The sequence below is a fragment of the Gymnoscopelus microlampas genome, assembly GCF_963454915.1.
Source record: "Gymnoscopelus microlampas genome assembly, chromosome: 10".
Lineage (NCBI taxonomy): Eukaryota > Metazoa > Chordata > Actinopteri > Myctophiformes > Myctophidae > Gymnoscopelus > Gymnoscopelus microlampas.
This window is the reverse complement of record NC_139947.1, coordinates 17391004-17416656: the sequence shown is the minus strand read 5'-3', so window position 1 is coordinate 17416656 and position 25653 is coordinate 17391004. Positions and strand designations below refer to the sequence as shown.

The 25653-nt window shown below is 43.5% G+C and overlaps 1 protein-coding gene and 1 long non-coding RNA gene across 2 annotated transcripts; both read left to right on the top strand.

Moving 5' to 3' along the window:
- Positions 1-1216: 1216 nt before the first annotated feature.
- Positions 1217-13769, top strand: LOC311054111 (uncharacterized protein; the record flags this gene model as incomplete). The annotated part of the gene is made up of 18 exons (XM_084069991.1): positions 1217-1325; positions 2036-2101; positions 2885-2963; positions 3936-4103; positions 7767-7845; positions 10322-10384; positions 10501-10569; positions 10725-10793; positions 10960-11028; positions 11525-11593; positions 11758-11826; positions 11943-12011; positions 12170-12238; positions 12405-12473; positions 12987-13055; positions 13220-13288; positions 13458-13526; positions 13693-13769. The coding sequence occupies exons 3-18, from the start codon at positions 2919-2921 to the stop codon at positions 13767-13769; spliced, it is 1191 nt and encodes a 396-aa protein (XP_083926117.1). The 5' UTR covers positions 1217-1325; positions 2036-2101; positions 2885-2918.
- A 1102-nt stretch (positions 13770-14871) lies between these two features.
- Positions 14872-24056, top strand: LOC311053604. The gene is made up of 3 exons (XR_014601654.1): positions 14872-14943; positions 15956-16024; positions 22535-24056. It is a non-coding gene; the product is annotated as an uncharacterized lncRNA (long non-coding RNA).
- Positions 24057-25653: the final 1597 nt, after the last annotated feature.

Here is a 25653-nt window from a genome sequence, read left to right as displayed (position 1 = left end):
AATATTATAATACACTAGTGATCCATAATTGCCAAAAAACGATGTCTGTAACTGTCCAGTAATTATGAAGTATTATAATACTGTATAAGTAAAGCTGATGGTCATAAAGAATTACAAGGATTTATGAGTTCTTACAACTGTAATTATACTGTGTTATAAGCAGATTAAAATGCAGATGTAGAGTAAGCTAACTTCTTAGCTCCAACTGCAAGAGACTTGAATTTGTACTTCCATGTACTGTTGTTCTCATGTCTTAATAAATAAAGTAGGCCTACATCAATCAATGAATCAGACAAGTAGAAAGGTGATGTATGAAGTTACATTTAGACCTAGAGCCCTGAAAGAGTAGCACGTCGGCATGTGATTAGCAGTTGTTCATCGTCTCTAATGTCTTCCTCCCTCTCTCTGATACACATTCATTGTCTGTCTCCATCTTTCTCCCTGGTCTGGATGTGAATGGGGTGGTGTGTGAGTAGCAAACAGCACCATGCAATGAGAGGAAGGGACATACTGTACTAAAGGATTCTTATTCTTAACATATTACAATGTTATAGACCAGTGGTTCCCAGCCTTTTCTGCATCAGGCCCACTTGAACATCTCAAAAGCGTTCACAGCCCTCTCATCTGATCACTTAACATGGCAGGGATGTGCACATTTTAATATTGATAATAATCAAACATTTAATTGTATTTAGATGTGCAATATTATTCACTATGCATTTATCTAAATTTTGTTTAGATTCTATTTATATAATGAATATTGGTATTTTTATATTCTCAATACTATTCAGGATGTATCATAGTTTTGTTCTGCTGTGTATATCATTTGCATGACATTAAAGTTCAAAACAAAACAAAACAAAACACGTTTTTGTTTTAACCCCTAAAGCACTTACCCTACCTTTAAGCTAAAAGAGTCACGTGTTTGCGAGAGAATCAAGAATCACTTTATTTGTCAATTACTTACATAAAGAATATGAAACAAATACCGTTCTCCTCAGCCTCACAGAGAGAGAGAGAGCGAGAGAGAGAGAGAGAGAGAGAGAGAGAGAGAGAGAGAGAGAGAGAGAGAGAGAGAGAGACGTTCCCAAACTTCCAATATTTTGCTCTGTACGCGCATGCCCAAAAGGCTCGCCTTCTACTGCGCAGTGCGCACGCGCCGAGCTCGTATGGCGCCCACGCCTAGAGAATACACACACACACACACACAGCTAATCGGCTAGCAGCTACCTCTCTTCTTTACTGTTCTTTGCAAGGCATCCTGCAACAATTTTGCGGGAAAAAAAGGAAATTATTTTATCCGAGACGGAAAGGGCATGTGGCAGGTAATGTGTTAGCCTATTGGATCAAAACGGTCATAATGAAATGACCGTTTTAGAGTTAGTTCAAAATAGTCTTTGCACTTTGACGTCCGTTACATCTACATAAACGTTCAGATTAAGTGCTTACCCCATGGCCACGGATCGGATGTTACAATTATGTCCGGCCCCTCTTAAACCATGGGTAAACAAGCTTTTAATTTAATTTAATTCAGTTGTGACCTGGGTTACATGTATATTGTCAACATCAAGAAGGAGGGAGAACTTAAAGCTGCCGCAATTAACATTCATAAGTGAGATGTCATTTTTTTGCGTTGTGCAATGATATTATTATTAACCCTGATGCAGTGGCTTGATGTGTGATGAGCTTTCAAACTGGTATTGCGGGTTCTCGTTTTTGTAAATACTAGGATTATCAAACAACACCCTCGTCAGTTGATGTTTGAATGTGTATCATTGCACCCCTGTTGCTCAAATAATTAAGATATGGGATCATTTTAAAGGTAATGGACATCTACTATACGTATACGCAGGTAGCCTAGATTCTGTGTCTCCCCATAGGGAGCCACTATAACACCTCTGTTAGAGGGGACTCCTATGGGGAGACATAGGAGTCATCCCACAAATGAAGGTTACACACACAAACACACACACCTACATCCATGTCAAATCAAAGTCCTTATTATTAAATTCATTATTCTATTCTTTCATTCCAGACCAGTCTGGGAAGTCCAGCTTGCAGGTGAAGATTAGTTCTCCAGTGCCAGCCAGGACTGTTTCTAGTAAGACTCTCTCTCTCTCTCTCTCTCTCTCTCTCTCTCTCTCTCTCTCTCTCTCTCTCTCTCTCTCTCTCTCGTGTGTCATCATTCACAAATATTTAAAACTTTGTGTTTTTTGCCCCTCATTGCTACTTCCAAAAGCACATTTTGCCCATAACTGCACCATAAAATAACATGATTTTGTTTAAAAAAAAATATCACAACACATCTCAAAATATGCTAGCAGCTTAATTGAAATATATTTTGATATGGATATTTTCTATGGTTAATTAGGTGGGAAAGTTCTCTAAAGAGTTTGCAGTGCCCCACAAATATGTAGATATATGTGGATATATTTGATAACAGGACGGGCCTACACTTCTCACCATAGTAGTCACTCTATTAAAACAATAAACATGATACTTCTGAACAGCGCTCTGGGAAACCATCTCTTCTCTCTGTGGTAGCACCAATCATCTGACTAACCTAGCCTCTACTACCTTTAACATAGAACCGACTGACTGTTAACATGACTGATATCAAGAGAGAGGGGGAACTTACAGCTGCCGTAATTAACAGTACAAGAATATAAACCCTGGTGCATCAAAATTATGATCAGGGATCAATATGAAGATGGACAATATTTGGGCTTCCATCATGCACAGGCAGCTATACAATCCAAGGTTCTACCAAAGTTCAACACTTTTGAAGCTTGGGGATGTTATTTTGGGTCCTGCTCTGTTAACTCTGATATACATTGAATCTTTATCTACAACCCATGTCGCATCACATTTCTTTCTATTCCAGTCCAGTTTGTATAGTGTCCAGCCAGCAGGTGGAGATGTCTTCTCCAGTGAACTTCGTTGAAGTTAAAGACCACCTGGACGTACGTTTTTCTTTCTTTCTTAAACACCATAAATTAAGTTGTTTTTGTTACTATAAAATGTACAAATACAATAAAATGCTATGTAGTAGATAGATTTTGTCAACCTTCTTGCCATATTTATAAAACATGACAAACCTGTGTCTCTGGGGTAGAAAGGAGATTACATTTGAGATGGAAAAATTTGCATATTTTGGTTGAGTTTGAGTATTTAATCTGTCAACATTTTGTGATCATTCATTATGCACTTAAGTGTCTCTAGAGCCTGCTGAGAAACGATCTGGCCACGTACATACACTTTAAAGGAGTAGTTCACACACACACACACACACACACACACACACACACACACACACACACACGCAAGCCAATACTGCACACATGCGCACACACGAACACACACACACTTGACGTCCGTATGTCCGTCCGTATGTTATGTCCGTCCGTTTGAGCACGGCATTTAAACAGCCAGAAGTCCAGTTTGCAGTATGCTACCAAATACAAATTTGGCATCTGGACTTAGACCACCAATAGAGACAAGCTTTAAATGCTGAAGCCCCGCCCCCTCTGTATTCTTATTGGCTGGGCTATAAACAGCCATAACTCCAGTTTGCAGCATGCCACCAAGTCCAAATTTGGTTTGTGGACTTAGACCACCAATAGGGACGAGCTGTCTTACTTAAGCCCCGCCCCTCCATCATCTTATTGGCTGGGATTTAAACTGCCATAAAGCCAGTTTGCAGCGTGCTATAGGTCTCAAACTTGGTGGGTGGTCCCACAGACATCCTACTTCATCAAAAATGACCACTTCTGGTTTTACCAGGAAGTGCTTGTAGAGAACCGACCCTACCTCTCAAACACAAGGTTGCACAGACTTAAAATGTCTAAGACACACTTAAAGACACACTTAAAATGTCTAGTTCATATATAGCCCAATTAAATAAACTCATCAAAGGCACCGCTTCCTTCACACAGGGTGTGATTTTTACCAAGTCTGTGGCAGCGGCACTGGCGCCTCTACAATCTCAGGGAATGAAGATCCTGCCTTATCTGGACGATTTGCTGGTGTGCGCACCATCCCGGGGGCAGGCAGCCGAAGATACAGCACGGCTCCTGTCTCACGTGGCCCGCCTGGGTCTAAAGGTAAATACAGTAAAGAACTGCCTAACGCCATCCCAGACCACCACATTCATTGGGCTTGCCCTGAGTACTACAAACATGACAGCATGTCCATCCCCCCGCCGGGTGGACGACATCCTGAAGCTCTTGCCCGCGTTCCGGAGAGGCAGACGGCTGCCGCTCCTCATGTTCCTCAGCCTTTTGGGCAGACTAACTTCCGTCGCAGCCGTTGCGGTCGGACAACACCTCGACCGTGTACCATATCAACCACCAGGGCGGGACCAAATCCGCTCGGCTGCTACGGATGTCCACGGACCTCCTTACGTGGGCAGCCCCCCGTCTGACGAGCCTTCGGGCGATGTACATACCGGGAGACGTAGGGGTGTGCCGATACACTAATTTCACCAAACGATACGATACGATATTTGGCTCACAACTTCGATACGATTTCGATACGATACACTTTTTTTATTATGAAAATATATGGGCGAGAAAAAAAGCAAATGCAAACAAATAATTCTGTTTTTGCATTATTCAGACATGCAAACTTGTAGCTTTTCAGCTACAATAGCCGTTTTGAATCCAAATAGGGCAATAGTGTGACACCTGACCCGAAAAAACAACATGTTGTCACCCTTTTCACCTTGGGGCTGTTTGCATGCCTGATTATAATGATTGTAAATCCCCCTGGCGGAGACGTCCAACCCTCTGGGTCAGGATGCGCTGGCGCACCCTTGGCCGGAGGCGCTCCTATACGCTTTTCCGCCTCTTCCTCTGATACGTCAGATCCTTCAGAGAGTCATGCTGGAGGGTCACACCATACTGCAGGTGGCCCCCTTCTGGCCGGGGAGGACGTGGTTCTCCCTGCTCCACAAGCTTTGCCGCGGGGCGCCATGGCGCCTCCCCGACAGGACAGACCTGCTCTCACAGCTAGGAGGTCGGATCCTGCATCCCGATCCTCGACGGCTTCAACTGTGTGTCTGGCTACTGGAGGGCCCGAACCGCTGCTGAGCCGCTGTGCAGGGCCGGTCAGGCACACCATCTTAAACGCTAGAGCGCCAGGCTACAATATGACAACAGGTGGAAGCTGTTTTCCGACTGGTGTAGCGGTCGGAACGAGGACCCAGTGCACTGCTCCATACCTACCATCTTGGAGTTCCTACAGTCCCTCCTGGGTAAGAGCCGATCTCCCTCGACCCTAAAGGTCTATATGGCAGCCATTTCGAGCTGACACACTAGAATAGACAATGCCACTGTAGGGAGCCACAGTCTGGTGTCCCTCTTCCTGAGGGGGGCTCGGAGGCTACATCCTCCGAGAGCCCCGAGAGCCCCAGCATGGGACCTGACCACTGTATTGGATGCCCTATGCGGGCCTCCCTTTGAACCTTTGGCGCAGGCAGGGCTGAAGTGGGTCTCTCTTAAGACCGCATTCCTCCTGGCGATTACTTCGGCGAAGCGCGTCTGGGAGCTGCATGCCCTGTCCGTTAGCGAGTCCAGTCTGAGGTGGAACTCAGACGGGTCAGGTGTCACCCTATGGCGCACCTCAACCAGCCCATAAGGCTGGCCCGATTCAACCCTCCACCGGGGGAGAGGTCCGACAGGAACAGGATGGAGCTGCTGTGCCCAGTCCGGGCCCTGAGGGCTTATATCAGAGCAACCGCCCATACTCGGCGGTCCGAACAGCTGTTCCTCTGTCACGGCGGCCCTAACAGAGGGGGCGCGCTTTCCAAGCAGCGCCTGTCCCACTGGGTTGTGGACACAATCAGCCACGCCTATGGGGCGAGTGGCTGTCCCATCCCACCTGGCATACAGTGCCACTCCACCAGGAGCGTCTCCACGTCATGGGCCGCCCTGAGAGGGGTATCCTTGGAGGACATCTGTGCCGCTGCCTCATGGGCATCACCGGGCACATTCTCTAGATTTTAGGTGAATGTTGCCACTCCCCATCCACTGGGCGTGGTCCTCTTGCCAGAGTCCGGTTCTTCCGTCTAAGGTTTGTGACCAGGATTCCTCGCGGCTCGTTTGGTATGAGTCATTCAGTGCTTTAAGCACCGCCTCTGGCGGTTAGCAGGGACGAAATAGAACGATAGTTACGTGTGTAACTACGGTTATATGAGTCCCGAATGACCGCCAGAGCGCTCTGTCGCTCAGAATCCTCGTGTTCACGCGAGAAGATTCTGTAGGGACTGACCCCCTGGTGACACCGGAAGATGGCATTGGCTTAGGAATGTGGCATTCCTAAGCCAATAATTTGATTCCCGTCTCCTACCAGCTAATGTATCCGGTAGGAGACACAAAGTAGATTATTTGTGTCTCCTACCGGATACACACATGGTCATCAAATTATTGGCTTAGGAATGCCACAAAAAACAAAAATAAATCTATGAATTCAAGGCTTCATGGGGTGTGCAATTGATAGAAAATAAGTCATTTTTTGGGTGAACTCCTCCTTTAACTCTTCCCTGCCAACGACGTCTTTGGACGTTTGTAAATCCAAAGCCCAGACCGCCAACGTCTTTGGACGTTTCTAGGGATTTTTTGTTCACTTCCTGGTTAACTTATATGGGAAAACGACTTGATGGATGAAAGAACCGCAAATGGAGCTGCATAGGAATCTATGGCCAGTGAAGTGTCTACTGATGAGTGACAAGTCAACCACGGACCAATCCAAGCGCTGGTTAAACTTTTGGATGTGCATGGCAGCTTTGGATGAAAATGACTTATGATCGTAAAATGAGGACCCGCCATACGATAAAGCCAGATCAGCTATAATGGCCATGTGTCCAATTCTTCTCTGCGCTAGGGGTACACCTCACAAATGAGGCTCTCAGTGATGGCAGTAGCAGGAAAGAGGAAAGGAGAGCCTGTGACAGGGGCCGGAACGCTGTTCCCAGGTTTCGCGTGGTGACACGGTGACAACACTCGAACCACTAGGCCTATATCAGATTGGATCTGGGATGGCGTGGTACTAGCGGCTGCTGGAGGACCTGCAGTTGCCGCTGGGGGAAACCCTGTAGTTGCCGCTTGAAAAAACCTGCAGTTGCCGTAGACGAACCGGAAAATCCTGGACTTTTGCTGCTATTTTCAAGAGCGTTGATCCTGATTATCGATTGATGCTTTAAGTCTTAGCAGTGTAGACACAATGAAACGTTGTTAGCTTTGCCGGACGATGACTCAGACGGAGTACTTTTATTCTTTTTGGCAGCAGCACTGGGACCAGCAGGGCGACCTGCCGTGCGTTTTTTCGCTGGGCCTTTGCCTTTATCAACATTCCCGATGGTGAGTGTTGAAACTAGTTGTCCTTGGTCGTGATCGCCAGCACGGCTCGCACGTCGTAGTTTACGTCAGGTGTTATTAGTGAATGTACAATGTGGAGGCGTGACCAATGTCATTTTGCTATTGTGGGCAATGTGTGCACAGGTGCTGCGTGTTGTAACGGCCCGGAGTTATGCATGGGTGTGGGTGGGCGTTACATTCAGCAAAGCAACGAGAGTGTGGCTGCCATTCCCTTTATGATTCAAAAACATCACATTGAAAGGAGGGATTATGTGACTGTGAGTAGGCTCGTCACCCAGATGTCTGTGATTGTAGAGATTGTGACAATTAAAATGGCCCAAGGGTCATGCCCATGGGTCAACTAAGGTATTTAGGTGTATGCCATAACGTTGCCATTAATGTACAATGCAGCACTCCACTGAACCCAAGACGGAGATGAATGGCAGTGCAATATATTGCAATGACATGATGCAAACGCCAGACACATCAGGTAATGTACAACTCAAATTCAACCTGTTTCACTCTGTACGTGTGTGTCTGCGCGTGTGTGTCTGACTCTGCGCTTATCTGTTGTCCCTCCTCCATTGAAGCATCGCGTTTGTCATTCCATGCGTAGCCATGTGCATGACATTTCTTACATTTCTGCCTAATAACATATTCACTCAATCTAACAAAAAACACAACGACCAGCACATAGCCTACATTGGTTCTCTTCTTATTCACCCATTTTTCCAACACATTGTGTTTCACACAACGCAGCCTAAATCCATTAGCACACTCACATGACTATGTCATTGTCCATAACTTCATGTACGTCACGAACAGCATAGTAGGTGTAGTGCAGCATACTACTTGCATCTTCCATTCAAACACAATCACCTTCAAAACACCAACGTAAGCATGGACCAGCGCCCTTTATTGCAGCTTCCAGCCACTAGAGCTTTGTGTTGCTTTTTAGCGGTGCCAGCCGCTCTACATTTGACCGTGTGTGTTGGTCCGTGCGAGCACGGCAAAGATGCAACACATGCGCCACTTCAAGACATCCACACACACACGCACGCACACACACACACACAACCCAGCACTGCACACACGCGCGTAACATGCGGTCCTGCGAGGCGCACCATTGCAACACATGCACCACTTAAAGACATGCACACACACAAGCCAGTACTGCACATGTGCTCGTGCTCACGCACACGCACACGCACACACACACACACACACACACACACACACACACACACACACACACACACACACACACACACACACACACACGTAACATGCGGTCCTGCGAGGCGCACCGTTGCAACACATGTGCCACTTAAAGACATGCACACACACACACACACAAGCCAGCACTGCACACGTGCGTGCACACACACACTTGCTTGCTTGTGGTTGTCCATCGTGTCCGATGATGACCATCTTCTCCTATTTGTGAGTCCTCTGGTGGCTGAATAGTCCGATCCTGGATCCACAGTTGCGGTTGCAGACCGGGCATGTAAAAGCGATACTGACGGGAGCAGGGGTGGCTTTGCGGGCATGCCTCTTTGCACGCTTTGCTGCACGGTGTTCTGTGCGCTGACTTTCCATATACTCTACTCCCTGTGCAGAGTGAGAACGCCAGAGGTTGCGGCAGGAAGCGAGTTCCTCCAGTGAAGAGGGTTTGATCCGGCCTCTCTTCAGTGTGGTCTTCAGTTGGTCCTTGAATCGCTTCTTCTGCCCACCAGCACTGCGTTGGCCAAGGTGTAACTGGCCGTAGAGGACTTTGCGCGGGAGTCTATGGCTGGGCATACGAATGACATGCCCCAGCCACCTGAGTTGATGTTGGTTCAGGATGGACTCTATACTGCAGCTGCCTGACCGTTCCAGTACCTCTGTGTGTGGCACTCTGTCCCTCCAAGTGATGCCGAGGATCTTCTGAAGACACACACACACACACACACACACACACACACACACGCGTAACATGCAGACCTGCGAGGCGCACCGTTGCAACACATGCGCCACTTCAAGACACCGTGAAGGCGCACCGTGAACACACACACAAGCAAGAAAACATGCGAGCCAGACCTGCACACGTGCATGCGCGCACACACACAGACACACACAGAACTCCCCACCATGAATCACACACAGGTGCAAGATCTCTATGATGAGCTGAGGGGTTGCCTATGCCAGGTGTCAATCATTGTCAATTAAGAGTCAAGGCAGTCACAACAGTACCCTGCCTCCACCAGGCCTCACACTACAACAGCACCCACACCACAAAAATATTAGTTAAAGACAACAATTGTTTGCCACCACTTCCCTGTCTCTGTGTCTGCTTTTGGGTACCCACCCTGTCAGCTATGACAGATCACTTTTTGCCACTCACCTTGGAATGCATTTGGCCCCACTGCTATATACCTGCACCACCTAACACCTGGGTGTGATTTGCTTCCAGTGGCGCTGTTCAGTAGCCTTGAAATGAATTTACAGGGATTTAACATTGTTCCTCTAGTCTAGTTCATATATAGCCCAATTAAATAAGCTCATCAAAGGCACCGCTTCCTTCACACAGGGTGTGATTTTTTCCCTTTTCTTTGCACCCCCCGCCACACACAATTTCGTGTGTGTGTGTGTGTGTGTGTGTGTGTGTGTGTGTGTGTGTGTGTGTGTGTGTGTGTGTGTGTGTGTGTGTGTGTGTGTGTGTGTGTGTGTGTGTGTGTGTGTGTGTGTGTGTGTGTGTGTGTGTGTGTGTGTGTGTGTGTGTGTGTGTGTGTGTGTGTGTCTCTGCTTATGTGTTTCTCATTTCAAACAGCAATGGAAGCAACACGCCTTCAGGTGCATTACATTCTGCCTGCACGTTTGTATGCAATTCTCTGTCGAGACACACACCACTAACGTCATTCCTCTGCTCAGTGCAGCCTCCAGAAGCACCCACCACACATAACTCCTGACATATATTCCCTTCTCAGCCCAACCTCTTCAAACAACGCCACAGACAAAGCAACAACGGCTGGAGACGGCAGAGGCCAGAGGTAACTACTTCACTCCATCAACACACAAACACCACCACACATTAGCTCTTACATTTCTTACATGGAGCACCACTGCCCATTCAACTACCTCACATCCCCCTCTCTTCGCTTCACAGCTCAACGGCTGGAGAAACGGCAGCAGACATCGGCACAGAGACGCTCTTTGGAGACGGCAGAGGCCACAGGTATCTACTCATGTTTTCCCATTAACCCTGTCACACATAGGACTTACTACACTGCCAGCTTGACTATTACAACAACAACAACACACATATTACATGTATATCATTGCTGCTCATTCAACAACCTCACATCCAACTCTCTTCACCTCACTTCTCAGCTCAACGGCTGGAGAAACATCGGCACAGAACAGCTCACACACGCTCATTGGACACGGCAGAGGCCACAGGTAACTACTCATCTTTTCGCATTACCCCTGTAAAACATACAATTCACTAAACTGACATATTCACAAGAACAACATCCACACCACAACACCACCAAATATTACATATTCCATGTTTACCATTGCTGTTCCTTCAAGTACCACACATCCAACTACCTTCCCTTCTCAGCTCAACACTTCACAGCTCAGCGCCAGACAGCGGCACAGAGACGCTCTTTGGAGACGTCAGAGGCCACAGGTATCTACCCATGTTTTCCCATTAATCCTGTCACACATAGGATTTACTACACTGCCAGCGTGCCAATTACAACAACAACACCACAACCACACATTACATGTATATCAATGCTGTTCATTCAAAAACCTCTGCTTACGTGCTCCTCTTTTCACACATCAATGGAAGCAACACACCTTCAGCTGCATTACATTCTGCCTGCACGTGTGTATGCAATTCTCTGTCGACATACACACCACTAACGTCATTCCTCTGCTCAGTGCAGCCTCCACAAGCACCCACCACACATAACCTCTGCCATATATTCCCTTCTCAGCCCATCCTATTCAAACAACGCCACAGACAAAGCAACAACGGCTGGAAAAACAACGGCAGACATTGCGACAGAAACGCTCATTGGAGACGGCAGAAACACCACCACACATTAGCTCTTACATTTCTTACATGGAGCACCACTGCCCATTCAACTACCTCACATCCACCTCTCTTCTCTTCACAGCTCAACGGCTGGAGAAGCGGCGGCAGACAGCGGCACAGAGACGCTCTTTGGAGACGGCAGAGGCCACAGGTATCTACTCACGTTTTCACATTGAGCATGTCACACATAGGACTTACTACACTGCCAGCTTGACAATTACAACAACAACAACAACACCACCACACATTACATATTACATGTATATCATTGCTGCTCATTCAACAACCTCACATCCAACTCTCTTCTCTTCACAGCTCAACGGCTGGAGAAACAGCGGCAGACAGCGGCACAGAGACGCTCTTTGGAGACGGCAGAGGCCAGAGGTAACTACTTCACTCCATCAACACACAAACACCACCACACATTAGCTCTTACATTTCTTACATGGAGCACCACTGCCCATTCAACTACCTCACATCCACCTCTCTTCGCTTCACAGCTCAACGGCTGGAGAAACGGCGGCAGACAGCGGCACAGAGACGCTCTTTGGAGACGGCAGAGGCCACAGGTATCTACTCATGTTTTCCCATTAACCCTGTCACACATAGGACTTACTACACTGCCAGCTTGACTATTACAACAACAACAACAACACACATATTACATGTATATCATTGCTGCTCATTCAACAACCTCACATCCAACTCTCTTCACCTCACTTCTCAGCTCAACGGCTGGAGAAACAACGGCACAGAACAGCTCACACACGCTCATTGGACACGGCAGAGGCCACAGGTAACTACTCATCTTTTCGCATTACCCCTGTAAAACATACAATTCACTAAACTGACATATTCACAAGAACAACATCCACACCACAACACCACCAAATATTACATATTCCATGTCTACCATTGCTGTTCCTTCAAGTACCACACATCCAACTACCTTCCCTTCTCAGCTCAACACTTCACAGCTCAGCGCCAGAAAGCGGCACAGAGACGCTCTTTGGAGACGTCAGAGGCCACAGGTATCTACCCATGTTTTCCCATTAATGCTGTCACACATAGGATTTACTACACTGCCAGCGTGCCAATTACAACAACAACACCACCACCACACATTACATGTATATCAATGCTGTTCATTCAAAAACCTCTGCTTACGTGCTCCTCTTTTCACACATCAATGGAAGCAACACACCTTCAGCTGCATTACATTCTGCCTGCACGTGTGTATGCAATTCTCTGTCGACATACACACCACTAACGTCATTCCTCTGCTCAGTGCAGCCTCCACAAGCACCCACCACACATAACCTCTGCCATATATTCCCTTCTCAGCCCATCCTATTCAAACAACGCCACAGACAAAGCAACAACGGCTGGAAAAACAACGGCAGACATTGCGACAGAAACGCTCATTGGAGACGGCAGAAACACCACCACGACACAAACACCACCACACATTAGCTCTTACATTTCTTACATGGAGCACCACTGCCCATTCAACTACCTCACATCCACCTCTCTTCGCTTCACAGCTCAACGGCTGGAGAAGCGGCGGCAGACAGCGGCACAGAGACGCTCTTTGGAGACGGCAGAGGCCACAGGTATCTACTCACGTTTTCACATTGAGCATGTCACACATAGGACTTACTACACTGCCAGCTTGACAATTACAACAACAACAACAACACCACCACACATTACATATTACATGTATATCATTGCTGCTCATTCAACAACCTCACATCCAACTCTCTTCTCTTCACAGCTCAACGGCTGGAGAAACAGCGGCAGACAGCGGCACAGAGACGCTCTTTGGAGACGGCAGAGGCCACAGGTATCTACTCACGTTTTCACATTAAGCATGTCACACATAGGACTTACTACACTGCCAGCTTGACAATTACAACAACAACAACAACACCACCACACATTACATATTACATGTATATCATTGCTGCTCATTCAACAACCTCACATCCAACTCTCTTCACTTCACTTCTCAGCTCAACGGCTGGAGAAAAAACGGCACAGAACAGCTCTCACACGCTCATTGGAGACGGCAGAGGCCACAGGTATCTACCCATGTTTTCCCATTAACCCTGTCACACATAGGCTTCACTACACTGCCAGCTTGACAATTACAACAACAACACCACCACCACACATTACATATTACATGTATATCATTGCTGTTCCTTCAAGAACCTCACATCCAACTCTCTTCACTTCTTTTCTCAGCTCAACGGCTGCAGAAACAACGGCAGAGAACAGCACGCAGATGTTCATTGGAGAAGGCAGAGGCCACAGGTATCTAACTACTCATGCTTTCCCATTCTGCAATACTTTGAAATCACTACACTCCCATATTCACATTTCCCACATCGCCACAAAAACACCACCAGCCATTAGTTATTACATTTATTACATCACTGCTGCTCACAACGGCAGACAACAACACGCACATGCTCAATGGAGATGGCAGAGGCCACAGGTAACTACTCATCTTTTCCCATTACCCCTGCAATACATAGCATTCACTAAACTGGGCATTTACATACACTAAACAAGCATTTACTTGCTCACCTGCTGCAGGTCTTTCAGAATATCCAGCACAGTGTTGGGGCTTTTATCATCTCAGCCCTGGATTTTCTTTGCAGTATTTGGATCATTAAACATTGCACTGTTCAGCTGACAGTCCATGCTGTTGCAGCTCAGTCCGTGTCTAACTATAAGCTATATACTAACGTAACCTCACATGCTGCAACTTATTTTCGGTAGAGCAATGTTAGATGCACCTTTATTTCGTGTCGCCAGCATGTTATGAAACCTCCCTCTGATATACAGTAGCTCTGGTTCAGAGCGTTGCAGGGAGTTCTAACCTGGTGCTACAGAGTCAGACAGTCCGTCTGACACAAGGTGCAGATTCAGAAGGCTCCGACACATCTCCACTCATGGGCTTAACACAGTTTATCTTCCCACTGTTTGTTTTAAGAACAAAGTATTTTCTTTTTAGGGCCGGGCCATGTCTCTCTCTTCCACCCCACGGCCACAGACAGCGCACATTTCTCCTCACACGTCAATGAGGAAACCTCACACAAAAAGTGCTTCTGACAAAACCAGCTAACTCCACCATTGGATCCCCAAATGTTCTGCTAAACCAGCGAAGTCCATCGGAGTTAGCTGGTTTTGCTGACTCCAGGCTCCACCCCCTTTTGACCTCCAACCTCATTGTGAGCTTGGAGGTCCATTCAGCTGTTCTATTCAATGATGAACAAAACCTCCTAACTCCATTTTTTTTTCATTTCCTGAAAAATGAACATTTTGGAGTTAGATGGTTCCTGCCGGACAGCAGAGATATATTAAATGTATATCATTGCTGCTCATTCAACTACCTCATATCCAACTATCTTCGCTTCTCAGCTCAACGTCTTGAAAAGAACCGACTGTCACGTGAGCGGAAACGGTCATTAGAGAGACTCCACACAACAGGTACAATAACTAGGCTACTCATGTTTTTCCATTAGAACTTAACTTTCATAACAAGCTTGTGTCATCATTGTCTTAAATAATATTGAATAATCGCAATAATACACCTGAGTTTATGCTAGTATCCTAAATTGCCACCATTGGGCTGATCTATGGCATTCAGCTTTGTGCCTCGTACTCTACCTACAACCTCAGAACCCCAGTGCCGTTCATTAGACTGCCTGTGTCCTGTGTAGGGATGCCAGAAACTGACCATGATCAAATTAGAAAATCGGACAGCCCTGGCGAGTAACTTTCGATTATTGCCCCCCCCCCCCCTGCAAAAAAAGACAAATGGAATTCCGTTATTTTCTTTTACTGGAAGGCACTTTTGCATGCACATGGTACAAAAGGACTCTACAGCTATAACAGTAGGCTACAAAACGATAACAAAAAATAAACCACCATCATGTAGCCTGTATTAGCAGCATTGAAATCAATTCAAATCAGGGGTTCTCAAAGATTTTTAAACCACAAGCACCTATTATGAGGGATTTTTTTACTGTGTTAATCAACAAAGTAGGCATCATCACAGTCCCCTTCATGTTGGTCGTGACTTTTTTATCTTTTTTTAAATTTGTTCATCTTTAGTTGTGTTCTGTATATTGCCAATCAATCAATCCCACGTGTGTCTGAGACTGAGAGGGGAGACGGAGGGGGGCAGTGTGTAGCAGCACTCTGCGCAGACTGCGCTGCTGGCTTCCTCCACTCCACTTAAGTTTACAGTAAAACAAACTGGTGGTGTGAGCAATGGCCATTACAATTATTAATACTATTACTATTAATAGTATTAGCCTATATTTTTGTTGAAAGTAAGCCATAGGCCTACAAATATTTTAAAGATATATAAATAAAATCTAATTTTAACATTTACTACATCAACACAAAACACCACCACACATCAGCTCTTACATATATTACATGTATCACTACTGCCCATTCAAGTACCTCACATCCAACTATCTTTGCTTCTCAGCTCAACGGCTGGAGAAACAACGGCAGAGAACGGCACGAAGACGCTCATTGGAGACGCCAGAGGACACCGGTAACTACTCATGTTTTCCCATTAACCCAGTAATACATTGGATTCACTACACTGACATATTCACATTTTCTACATCAATACAAAAACACCACCACACATTAGTTCTTGCATATATTAAATGTATATCATTGCTGCTCATTCAACTACCTCATATACAACTATCTTCGCTTCTCAGCTCAACGTCTTGAAAAGAACCGACTGTCATTAGAGACATCCCACACATCTGGTACAATAACTACTCATGTTTTTCCATTAGAACTTAACTTTCATAACAAGCTTGTGTCATCATTGTCTTAAATAATATTGAATAATCGCAATAATACACCTGAGTTTATGCTAGTATCCTAAATTGCCACCATTGGCCTGATTATATTGTAAATATTGTAATACTGTAACGAATATTCGAAAAATCATAAAATCTCTCTCATTGCTATTGCAGCAAGTTATGCTAACGTCAGCGTATGACGTATGGGTCTTGCATAACACTGTTGTAATAACGCATCCGTAAACACCCACATAGTAATGCGCATGCGTGTAACCTCTCGAGTTTATTTTGCCTGAACTAGCTTGCAAGCTACGTATTATTTCAGTCAGATAACTCATGAATAGATTGAACCAATATTTTATTATAGAATGAGAATACAAGTGTGAATAATTATGATATTTTATCTTGGGCTTCAGGCTCTGCTAAATTTTTCTCCCTGCTCAGCACAATTAGACAACCATCATTAACCATTAATAGCAGGGAGATAGATATACAGTACAATAACAACCCCCAACACGCAGAAACAAGAACGCCCTACGGTGAACTATCACCGATACATCCAAGCAGATATCCCGCTTGACTCCCAGAGGAGACACAGTGACGAAGTGCAGCAATGCAATTCTGGATCATGCTAGGATATTTTAACATTACGTGAACTCGATGTTAGGCCTTGGCTGCATTCGCCGATAGGGCACTAGAGGAATATGTGTGGGGTGAAACTCACCTTGTGACCAAGCTGATCCCATTCTTCTCCCCCAAAAAGACACGAAGATAAGCGTCTGGGATCAGCAAGGGCATACTAACTTATTGTGAACTATGAGAGGCCTTGGCTGCACTCACCATTAGGCCATCCCTCTAATGCCAACTAGAGGAATGTTCTACTTTACTGAAACTATTGTTACACGAGCTCTGTGTTTATGCAACCAACTGCACTTCACCCAGCAATTCCTCTAGTGCCTACTAGAGGAATATTCTACTTTACTGAAACTATTTTACATGAGCTCTGTGTTTATGCAACCAACTGAACTTCACCCAGCAACCACCAGATATGCATAGTAATAACATATGTATTACCACTCAGATGCAGTAATTACAAAGTACTTGCACTCATTAAATTCTGAGCCAGCAAAATCTCTGCTCGGTTTAGGCGCACATAACGTTCATAGGCAGCTGAGGACCACCGGCCCAAGGATTTTACTTACTATCTTTTCCTTGTGGCTTTTTTGAGGCCTTTGAGCAGCAGACTAATGGAAGGATGGCTGAGAATACTACATGATGAAGGGTCCAGGCACCGAAGATTACATTGAATGCCAGCTAACTTGGCTTTAATTGAAGAGGGTTGAAGCTTTCGGGATTCTGAGGAATGCACTTTGAAAGCGCAAGAATGTTGACTGGGGATAGGCTTAATTGAAAAAGTTAAACAGAAAGAGGAAAAGAAAAACCATGCTGAGTCATATGCTTTTTGACAAGCCTTTCCTCATGATCTTGGCAGCTGAGCTCTAAAAAATCTTGCAGACAATCGTTTAAATTTAAAATTGAAATGCAACGAGCTGGAGGTGAATGAGGGAAATCTACGACCAGAAAATCATTTAAAAGAAGAAGAACAAACGTCAGTTTGTATGTGTTTGATAAAATCCAACTAGCGCCTCTCATAATGAATCAAAAATATGTGGGCTACTGCGACACCCTAAAGTTAATTTGATGGCATAATAAAAATGTCCACGCCATTTCACCCTGAAAAGATGCCACTGAGAAGGGTGAAGTGGCATCACTCTGCTTTACCCAACCAAGCACCTGCGCCAGCAGCTTTTATCATTTGGATTGCGTTGTCGACAGAGGCATAATTAAGGGGAAATGGAAATAAAGTAATTGCGTCGTTAATGCTTGGAACTGGGCCGTTATGATGGGCGGAGAGGTCGACAATCAGATGCTTTTTTCCTGAATATTTGCGTGTTGCTACTCCTATAGGGCTTACTCTGAAAAGGGAAAATGGTGAATTATGGAAACCTTTGTCAGCTTCTTTTTTAATAAGCTCATGTACAATTTTAGGGAGCCAACACAGACGGGGCGGCCATAGCTGAGTGGTTAGTGAGCCCGCCTAGGGAGCCAGAGGCCCTGGTTGCCCCAGGTACGATTCCAGGCCAGGCCAGCAAATGTGTTGATGAAATGAAATTTGTCCCTGAGCAAGACTCTTAACTCCTAATTGCTCACAGGCCCTCATTGGAAACAAGACCGCAAGGACTTTCATGAACGGACCTGTTAAAGGAATTATATCCTAGACCAGCCAGAAACCCTTGAACTAGACCAGTCAATAATATAATATGATTAACAAAAGGATGGTTCTTGAGGGCCTTGGGCAAAGCAGGGACATTAACAGGGGTAGATGGGTGCTCTTTTATTATTTAGCTGATTTTACAGGGCGGACTCTCCGCAGGCAGACGGATCTCGGGTGACTGTCCCCGCACCAACAGCAGACATGCATACATTTACAGAATTTGAATGTGCATACACTCTCATTAAAATAATTGCATATGGCAGTGTGGTTTCCCAGTATACACCGCACCTGTTTCTTCGGTTGCCATTCAGAATTTATCGGGGTCGAATTTGCCTGGGGCTGCTGCTGAAGCGACTCGTGTTTGACTACGGTTTTGGGGCATAAATTAGCGGAATGGTTGAATGAGCCACAAACGGAGCAGCATAGAAATCTATGGCCAGTGAAGTGTCTACTGATGAGTGACAAGTCAACCACAGACCAATCCAAGCGCTGGTTAAACTTTTGGATGTGCATGGCAGCGTTGGATGAAAATGATTTATGATACTCGTAAAATGAGGACCCGTCATACAATAAAGCCAGATCAGCTATAATGGCCATGTATGTGTCCAATTCCTCTGTGCGCTGGGGGTACATCTCACAAATTCAGTCTCTGTAGACTCCAAAAGCTGCAATGAATTCAGCTAAAGTCAGGGTTTTTGACAGCCTAGGATCAGAGTCCTTTAACACAAAAGAAACGTCTCCATAGTCCACCAGTCTTCTATCAGTAGCATCTGCGTTGATGAGAATCTTGACCAGGTTAATGTCATGCCCAATCAGAAAAGCAATTGAATTATTAACCACTTAAACCCCATATGGGTAACCGGAGTCCCACAGGCCTCAATACTAAAGTGAGTAAATAAAAATGCGAACTCGAGACCGGTCTCGAGTACTACAACCCTAGTCCAGGGACAAATGACAGGAGGAAGAACAGAGACTGAGGTGAGCTTAAGTAACCGTCCTAATTGAACAGCTGATTGGCACGTCAGCGTATGACTTATGGGTCTTGCATAACACCATTGTAATAACTCATCCCTAAACACCCACATAGTAATGCGCATGCGTGTAACCTCAAGTGCTACGCATCATTTATAGGTCAAATTGAACATGTGTTTGCTATTTTGTAATGTTCAAGGTGTCTTCAGGATACAAACTCTTGAATTCAGCAAAATAAGTGGCCAAAATGTATTGGTGAAACTGAGGCACTGTCTGTCCTTTTCTTTTTAAAGTTAATGGATGAGTGAATGTTTGGATATTGTGTGTGTGTGTGTGTGTGTGTGTGTGTGTGTGTGTGTGTGTGTGTGTGTGTGTGTGTGTGTGTGTGTGTGTGTGTGTGTGTGTGTGTGTGTGTGTGTGTGTGTGTGTGTGTGTGTGTGTGTGTGTATGTATGGAAGGTGAATCAGACTTCTCCATTCATTGCACTGACTCAAGTTTATATATTTGTAGGCCAAATGTGCTATTTTGTTCAAGGATTCTTTATTATTACATCTTGTGTACATGAGAGTAACCATTTTGTTCTGGTTCCTCTGCTACATTGTAGCAGCAATAAAAAGTAGCAAAAGAAATGCACACACGTATATATGTATGTACTAGAGGTTCGGGCCACTACGTGGCCCTCACATCTAGATCTAATAGCCAACAATATAGGCTATATGCTATTTATTACTATAAATATTGTGGTCATGCACATGGCTACATATTTAATGACAAACGCAACGCAACAACAGAGGACGGCACAGAAGAACACCACGTACAGAAGAACATGTGTGGTCGGTGACACAATCTCTCTGTCTCTATGTCTGACACCCACACACTGTCTGACTGGCCGCGCACGTGAATATTTTGTTCCGCGGTGGGCATAAAAAAATGTTAAGCGAGTCCTTAATGCACATGCACGTGCTTATTTTGTGAGTTTGAAGTAAGGCTGAACGATTAATCGTTTTCAAACCGAAATCGCGATTTGAAACCACGCGATTAGCTAATCGCAAAGGCCGCGATTTTTTAATTTTTAATTTTTATCATAATAAATAATTTTAATATTAATATTAATCCCAGAGCACCCGCGGGACTTGTCTCCTTCTATCCAGAGTGGCTGCCTCTCTCTATAGGGAGCGAGAGGGCAGCGCCCCCCCCTCTCTCTCTCGCTCTGTCCCTCTCATAGTGTATCGCCGTCGGCTGCGAGTATTTAAAGTTTGTCGAACGGCCGTGTCGCGCGTAGCGGTAAAACATTATTTTCGGTGCGACACAAGTAGTGTAGTAGTAGTGTTGCTCCTATCTATGTTTGTTTCTGTAAGTGTAACTTATATTTTTCCCATCATTATTAAACTATTTCTGTTGGATGCTGTGATCTGATGTAAACAATACGATGCACAGCACTTCCTGGTCAGTGTTGCCAGGTTTTGTGAGAGAAATAAGCAACCCTGTCTATGAAAACAAGCCCAAAACAAAAGAAGCGACTATGAACTGTATCTTTGTCACTTATGTACAGTGGTGGAAAAAGTACTCAAATGTTGTACTTAAATAAAAGTATCAATACTGCAATGTAGAAGTACTCTGTTACAAGTAAAAATCCCAAATTCAAAATTGACTTGAATAAAAGTAGGCCTACAAAAGTATTGGTATCAAAATGTACTTAAAGTACCAAAAGTACTTATGTTTGAAAATAGCAGATCTACAAGCTCACAACGCGTCGCATCGCGGCGAGTTGTGAGCTTGTAGATCGGCTATTTTCAAATTACCTATGTATAAAATAGGGCTAAAGTGGTTAATGTAGGTTTTATAATATTATAATTTATATCTGCAAAGTAACTAGTCACTAAAGTTCTCAAATAATTGTAGTGGAGTAAAAGTACAATATTTGCCTCTGAGATGTAGTGGAGTAGGAGTTAAAGTATTGGAAATTAGAAATACTCAAGTGAAGTACAAATACCTCAAAATTGTACTTAAGTACAGTACTTAAGTAAATGTACTTGGTTACTTTCCACCACTGCGTTATGTATTCTGAGTTTTTCACTTCCAAGGAGTAGCAGTAATACAATGTACAGTAGGAGAGGACTTTGGCTTGTGAGACAAAAAAGTGTTACATTTTAGTTGAATGTTAATCTACATAAGCTAAATACTGGATATCAGTAAATATGCTTCTGGAGCCATAAGTGAAAGACCTACTTATTTCACTGCTGTGAATTGTTTACACAAAATGGTAATTATTTGTTTAATTTTATTTTTATTTTTATTTATTGAACTTAATTTCAGAAAAAAGCTTCTCTTCTTGAGCCATAAGTTAATGACTTAACAAGTTCAATGTTGGGTTGTTTACAAAAATAAGCTATTTCTATTCCAGCTAAATGTTTGAATATATACATGGGAAAAAAGTACTTGGAAGATACATGTTGGAAGCAATGAAGCAATTCATATCTTTTAGTTCTCATCCTTATTTATTAGAATCTAGAACAGTAAATAAATGGTATGCCATTTGGTAATGTTCCATTACTTCCAATTACTTTTTAAACGTACACAGTGAATACTAAACTGAAGCTTGACTTTAAAAAAAAGTTTAAGATTTTTTTTTTTTTATTAAAAAATCGCAATCAAATCGCAATCGCAATATCGGTCAGAAAAATCGCAATTAGATTTTTCCCCAAAATCGTTCAGCCCTAGTTTGAAGCGAGACACACACACACACACACACACACTCAGACTCTTGGAAGTCTACATGAGGAATTTGTTAAAAATGCATACTCGGCAGACTGTGGTGTGAACTGGGGATTTTGATCCTCAGACAACTACTTTCCACCCATTCAGCTATTGCAGTATGAACCATATGAGCTCGGGGTTCACCCTATAGAAACCAGCTTGCATGTTATTTAAAAACAATTCATTTTTCATGAATTATGTTTTTTTTTTTCCCTCTTTCTCGATCCTGCCCAACTACCAGTGAAGAACCATACCTACTGTGAGAAAAACATCTACGCAAGCCAGGCATTCGATGATTACCAGAGATCTCTTACAGGCGAGAAACCCTACTACTGTCACCAGTGCGGGAAAAGATTCAGTACAAGCTCCAAACTCAAAGGTCACCAGAAACTTCATACAGGAGAAAACCCCTACTGCTGTGATCAGTGTGGGAAAAGGTTCAGCCAAAAGGAAAATCTAAAAGCACACCAGATGCGAATTCATGCAGGAGTGAGAGCCTACCAATGTGATCAGTGTGGGAAAGGATTCGACTTTGAGTGTAATCTCAGAATCCACCAAAGAAGTCATACAGGAGAGAAACCCTACCAATGTGACCAGTGTGGGAAAGGATTTGGCATAAAATATTCTCTCAGAATGCACCTCAGAAGTCATACAGGAGCGAAACCCTACCAGTGTGATCAATGTGGTAAAATGTTCAGTCAAATGGGTTACTTGAATACACACCTAAGAATTCACACGGGAGAGAAACCGTACCGCTGTGACCAATGTGGAAAGTGTTTCAGTACTGCTGGGAGCTTAAAGAGTCACAAAAGAATTCACACAGGAGAGAAACCCTACCATTGTGACCAGTGTGATAAGAGTTTCAGTGTTTCTGCAAGCCTAAATTATCATACTCGCCATTGCCATACTCACATTGGAGCGAAGCCATTTAAATGTGTATGCGGAAAGAGTTTTGCATCCCGTTCAGAATCAAAACTTCATCAGCGTACCCATACAGGAGAGAAACCTTTTAAATGCAAACAATGTGGAAAAATGTTTAGATGGAAACAAAATTTTAGGACTCATCAGTGCAACTAAACAGAAGAACCTTACAACCATGAACTATATAAGGAAAAGCTTTCATGCAAAGTCTCACATCAAAATATGCCATACTGTAAGATACATAACACAATGTCTTGAACATTTAAGACAGACCAATTATAACAATCAAAGTCCTCACTAAATGTCATCATCTTCATTATGATGAAGCTTAGCCGAGGGGCCTTTAATCATGATTCATTGAAGCTTGAGCTGAATTTGTTTTGGTTATGGACTGGAGACAATGACAATCTGCAAGACAATGGGAAATCTGAAAGAACAACAAATCTTTTATTTGGTGAAACGAATAACTGAATATTATGCATCTTTGTTCATTTTGTCTTTCATTACAGCTTAATATCTCAGTTTAAGTCCATGACTGTCTCTATAGTGATGCCTTATATTTTTATCTTTTTTTTGGAGGTTGTTTTAGAGCTCCATGATTCTGACTGATTTGTTTGCGCCTGATGTCATGACGACACATTGAGGTTAGACAACACACTCCATATTTGGGAGTAGCTGCATTGGGAACTCCTTATTTGATTATAGCTGAGTCATAGTGACATGAGTGTGAAGACGTGTATATGGAGCTGACTGATTTGTTTGTGCCTGATGCCATGACTAAACATTGAAGGTTAGACAACACACTCGCATATTTGGGTGTACTTGCATTTGGAACTCCTTATATGGTTATGGCTGAGTCATAGTGACACGAGCGCAGTATTGGTAAAAGTACCAATACTGCAATATAAAAATACTCTGTTACAAGTAAAAGTCCAGAATAAAACATTTACTTGAGTACAAGTACAAAAGTATTGGCATCAAAATGTACTTAAAGTACCAAAAGTAAAAGTACTAAATGTTTGAAAATAGCCTAGGTTTAAAATAGGTTTAAAGTGGTTAATGTATGTTTCATTATATCATAATTTATATCTGAAAGGTAACTAGTAACTAAAGTTTTCAAGTAAATGTAGTGGAGTAAAAGTACAATTTTTGCCTCTGAGATGTAGTGGAGTAGAAGTAAAAGTATTGGAAATTGGAAGTACTCAAGTAAAGTACAAATACCTCAAAATTGTACTTAAGTACGGTACTTAAGTAAATGTACTTAGTTACTTTCCACCACTGATCAGTGCAACTAAACAGGACAAACCTTACAACCATGAACCATATTGGGAAAAGCTTTCATGCAAAGTCCCACATCAAACTATGCCATACTGTAAGATACTTAACACAATGTATTAGACACACACTCCCTGATGCTACACAATACACACATTTAATTCTGTCCCTTAATAAAAAATGTATCTTGGAATTCCTTGAAAATTTAAGCAGACCAATTATAACAATCAAAGTAAATGTCATCATCTTCATTATGAAGGGGCCTGCAATCAAGATTCATGGACGCCCGAACTGAATTTGTTCTGGTTAAGATGCCACTGGAGACAAAAATATTACTCTTTTATTGGTGAAACAAATTGCTGAATTTGATGCATCTTTTCTAGGTTCATTTTGCCTTGGTAAATACAGCTTAAGTCTCTCTATAGTGGTGCCTTTATCTTTTCATTACATGAGAAACACTTCCACTTAATTCCATGTCATGCCAGGACTGCTGGACTCTCATCTGCATCACATGTAACATGTAGCAGCAAACAACTAATTCATTATCAGTACATACATGTGCTCAAACATTGAAATCATACATGAACTTTGATAAATTGACTGCTTTTAATGTTTACAATGTTAGAAAACCCACTAATCCATCATGCCACTGTCTACAACACTTATAATAGCACCTAGCTGGAAGGGGAACAAGTCTGTTTAATGCTTTTGTTGGACTGTTTTCATGGTCTTATTGTTATCTGAATCTTATTGTTGCCTTTTATTATCTGAGGGTTATTGCTATGGTTGGTACTTTTTGTCAAGCATTTTTCTGATAAGATGGTTTATGTATTATGTAGGTTAGTTTTGTAATGTAGGTTATGTAGGTTAGTTTTGTAATGTAGGCCCATGGATTGTGTGGGAAAACATATTGAGCCATTTGAGATTTGATGACATTTATGGATTATTGTATTGATTTATGTTATGTATTTTATGTTTTCTTTTGTAGTTTCTACGTTGATTTAATAAAGTGTGACAGGGGGGAAAACAGGGTATTATTATTATTTTCTGTTATTTAATTATTATATATTTTTTCATCTCTTAACCCCTTTTTAAGCCTTGTATGATGATCTGAAATGTAGTGGGTGCATTTTATTGTTGAACAATGTTTTCCCCCGGTCCCCA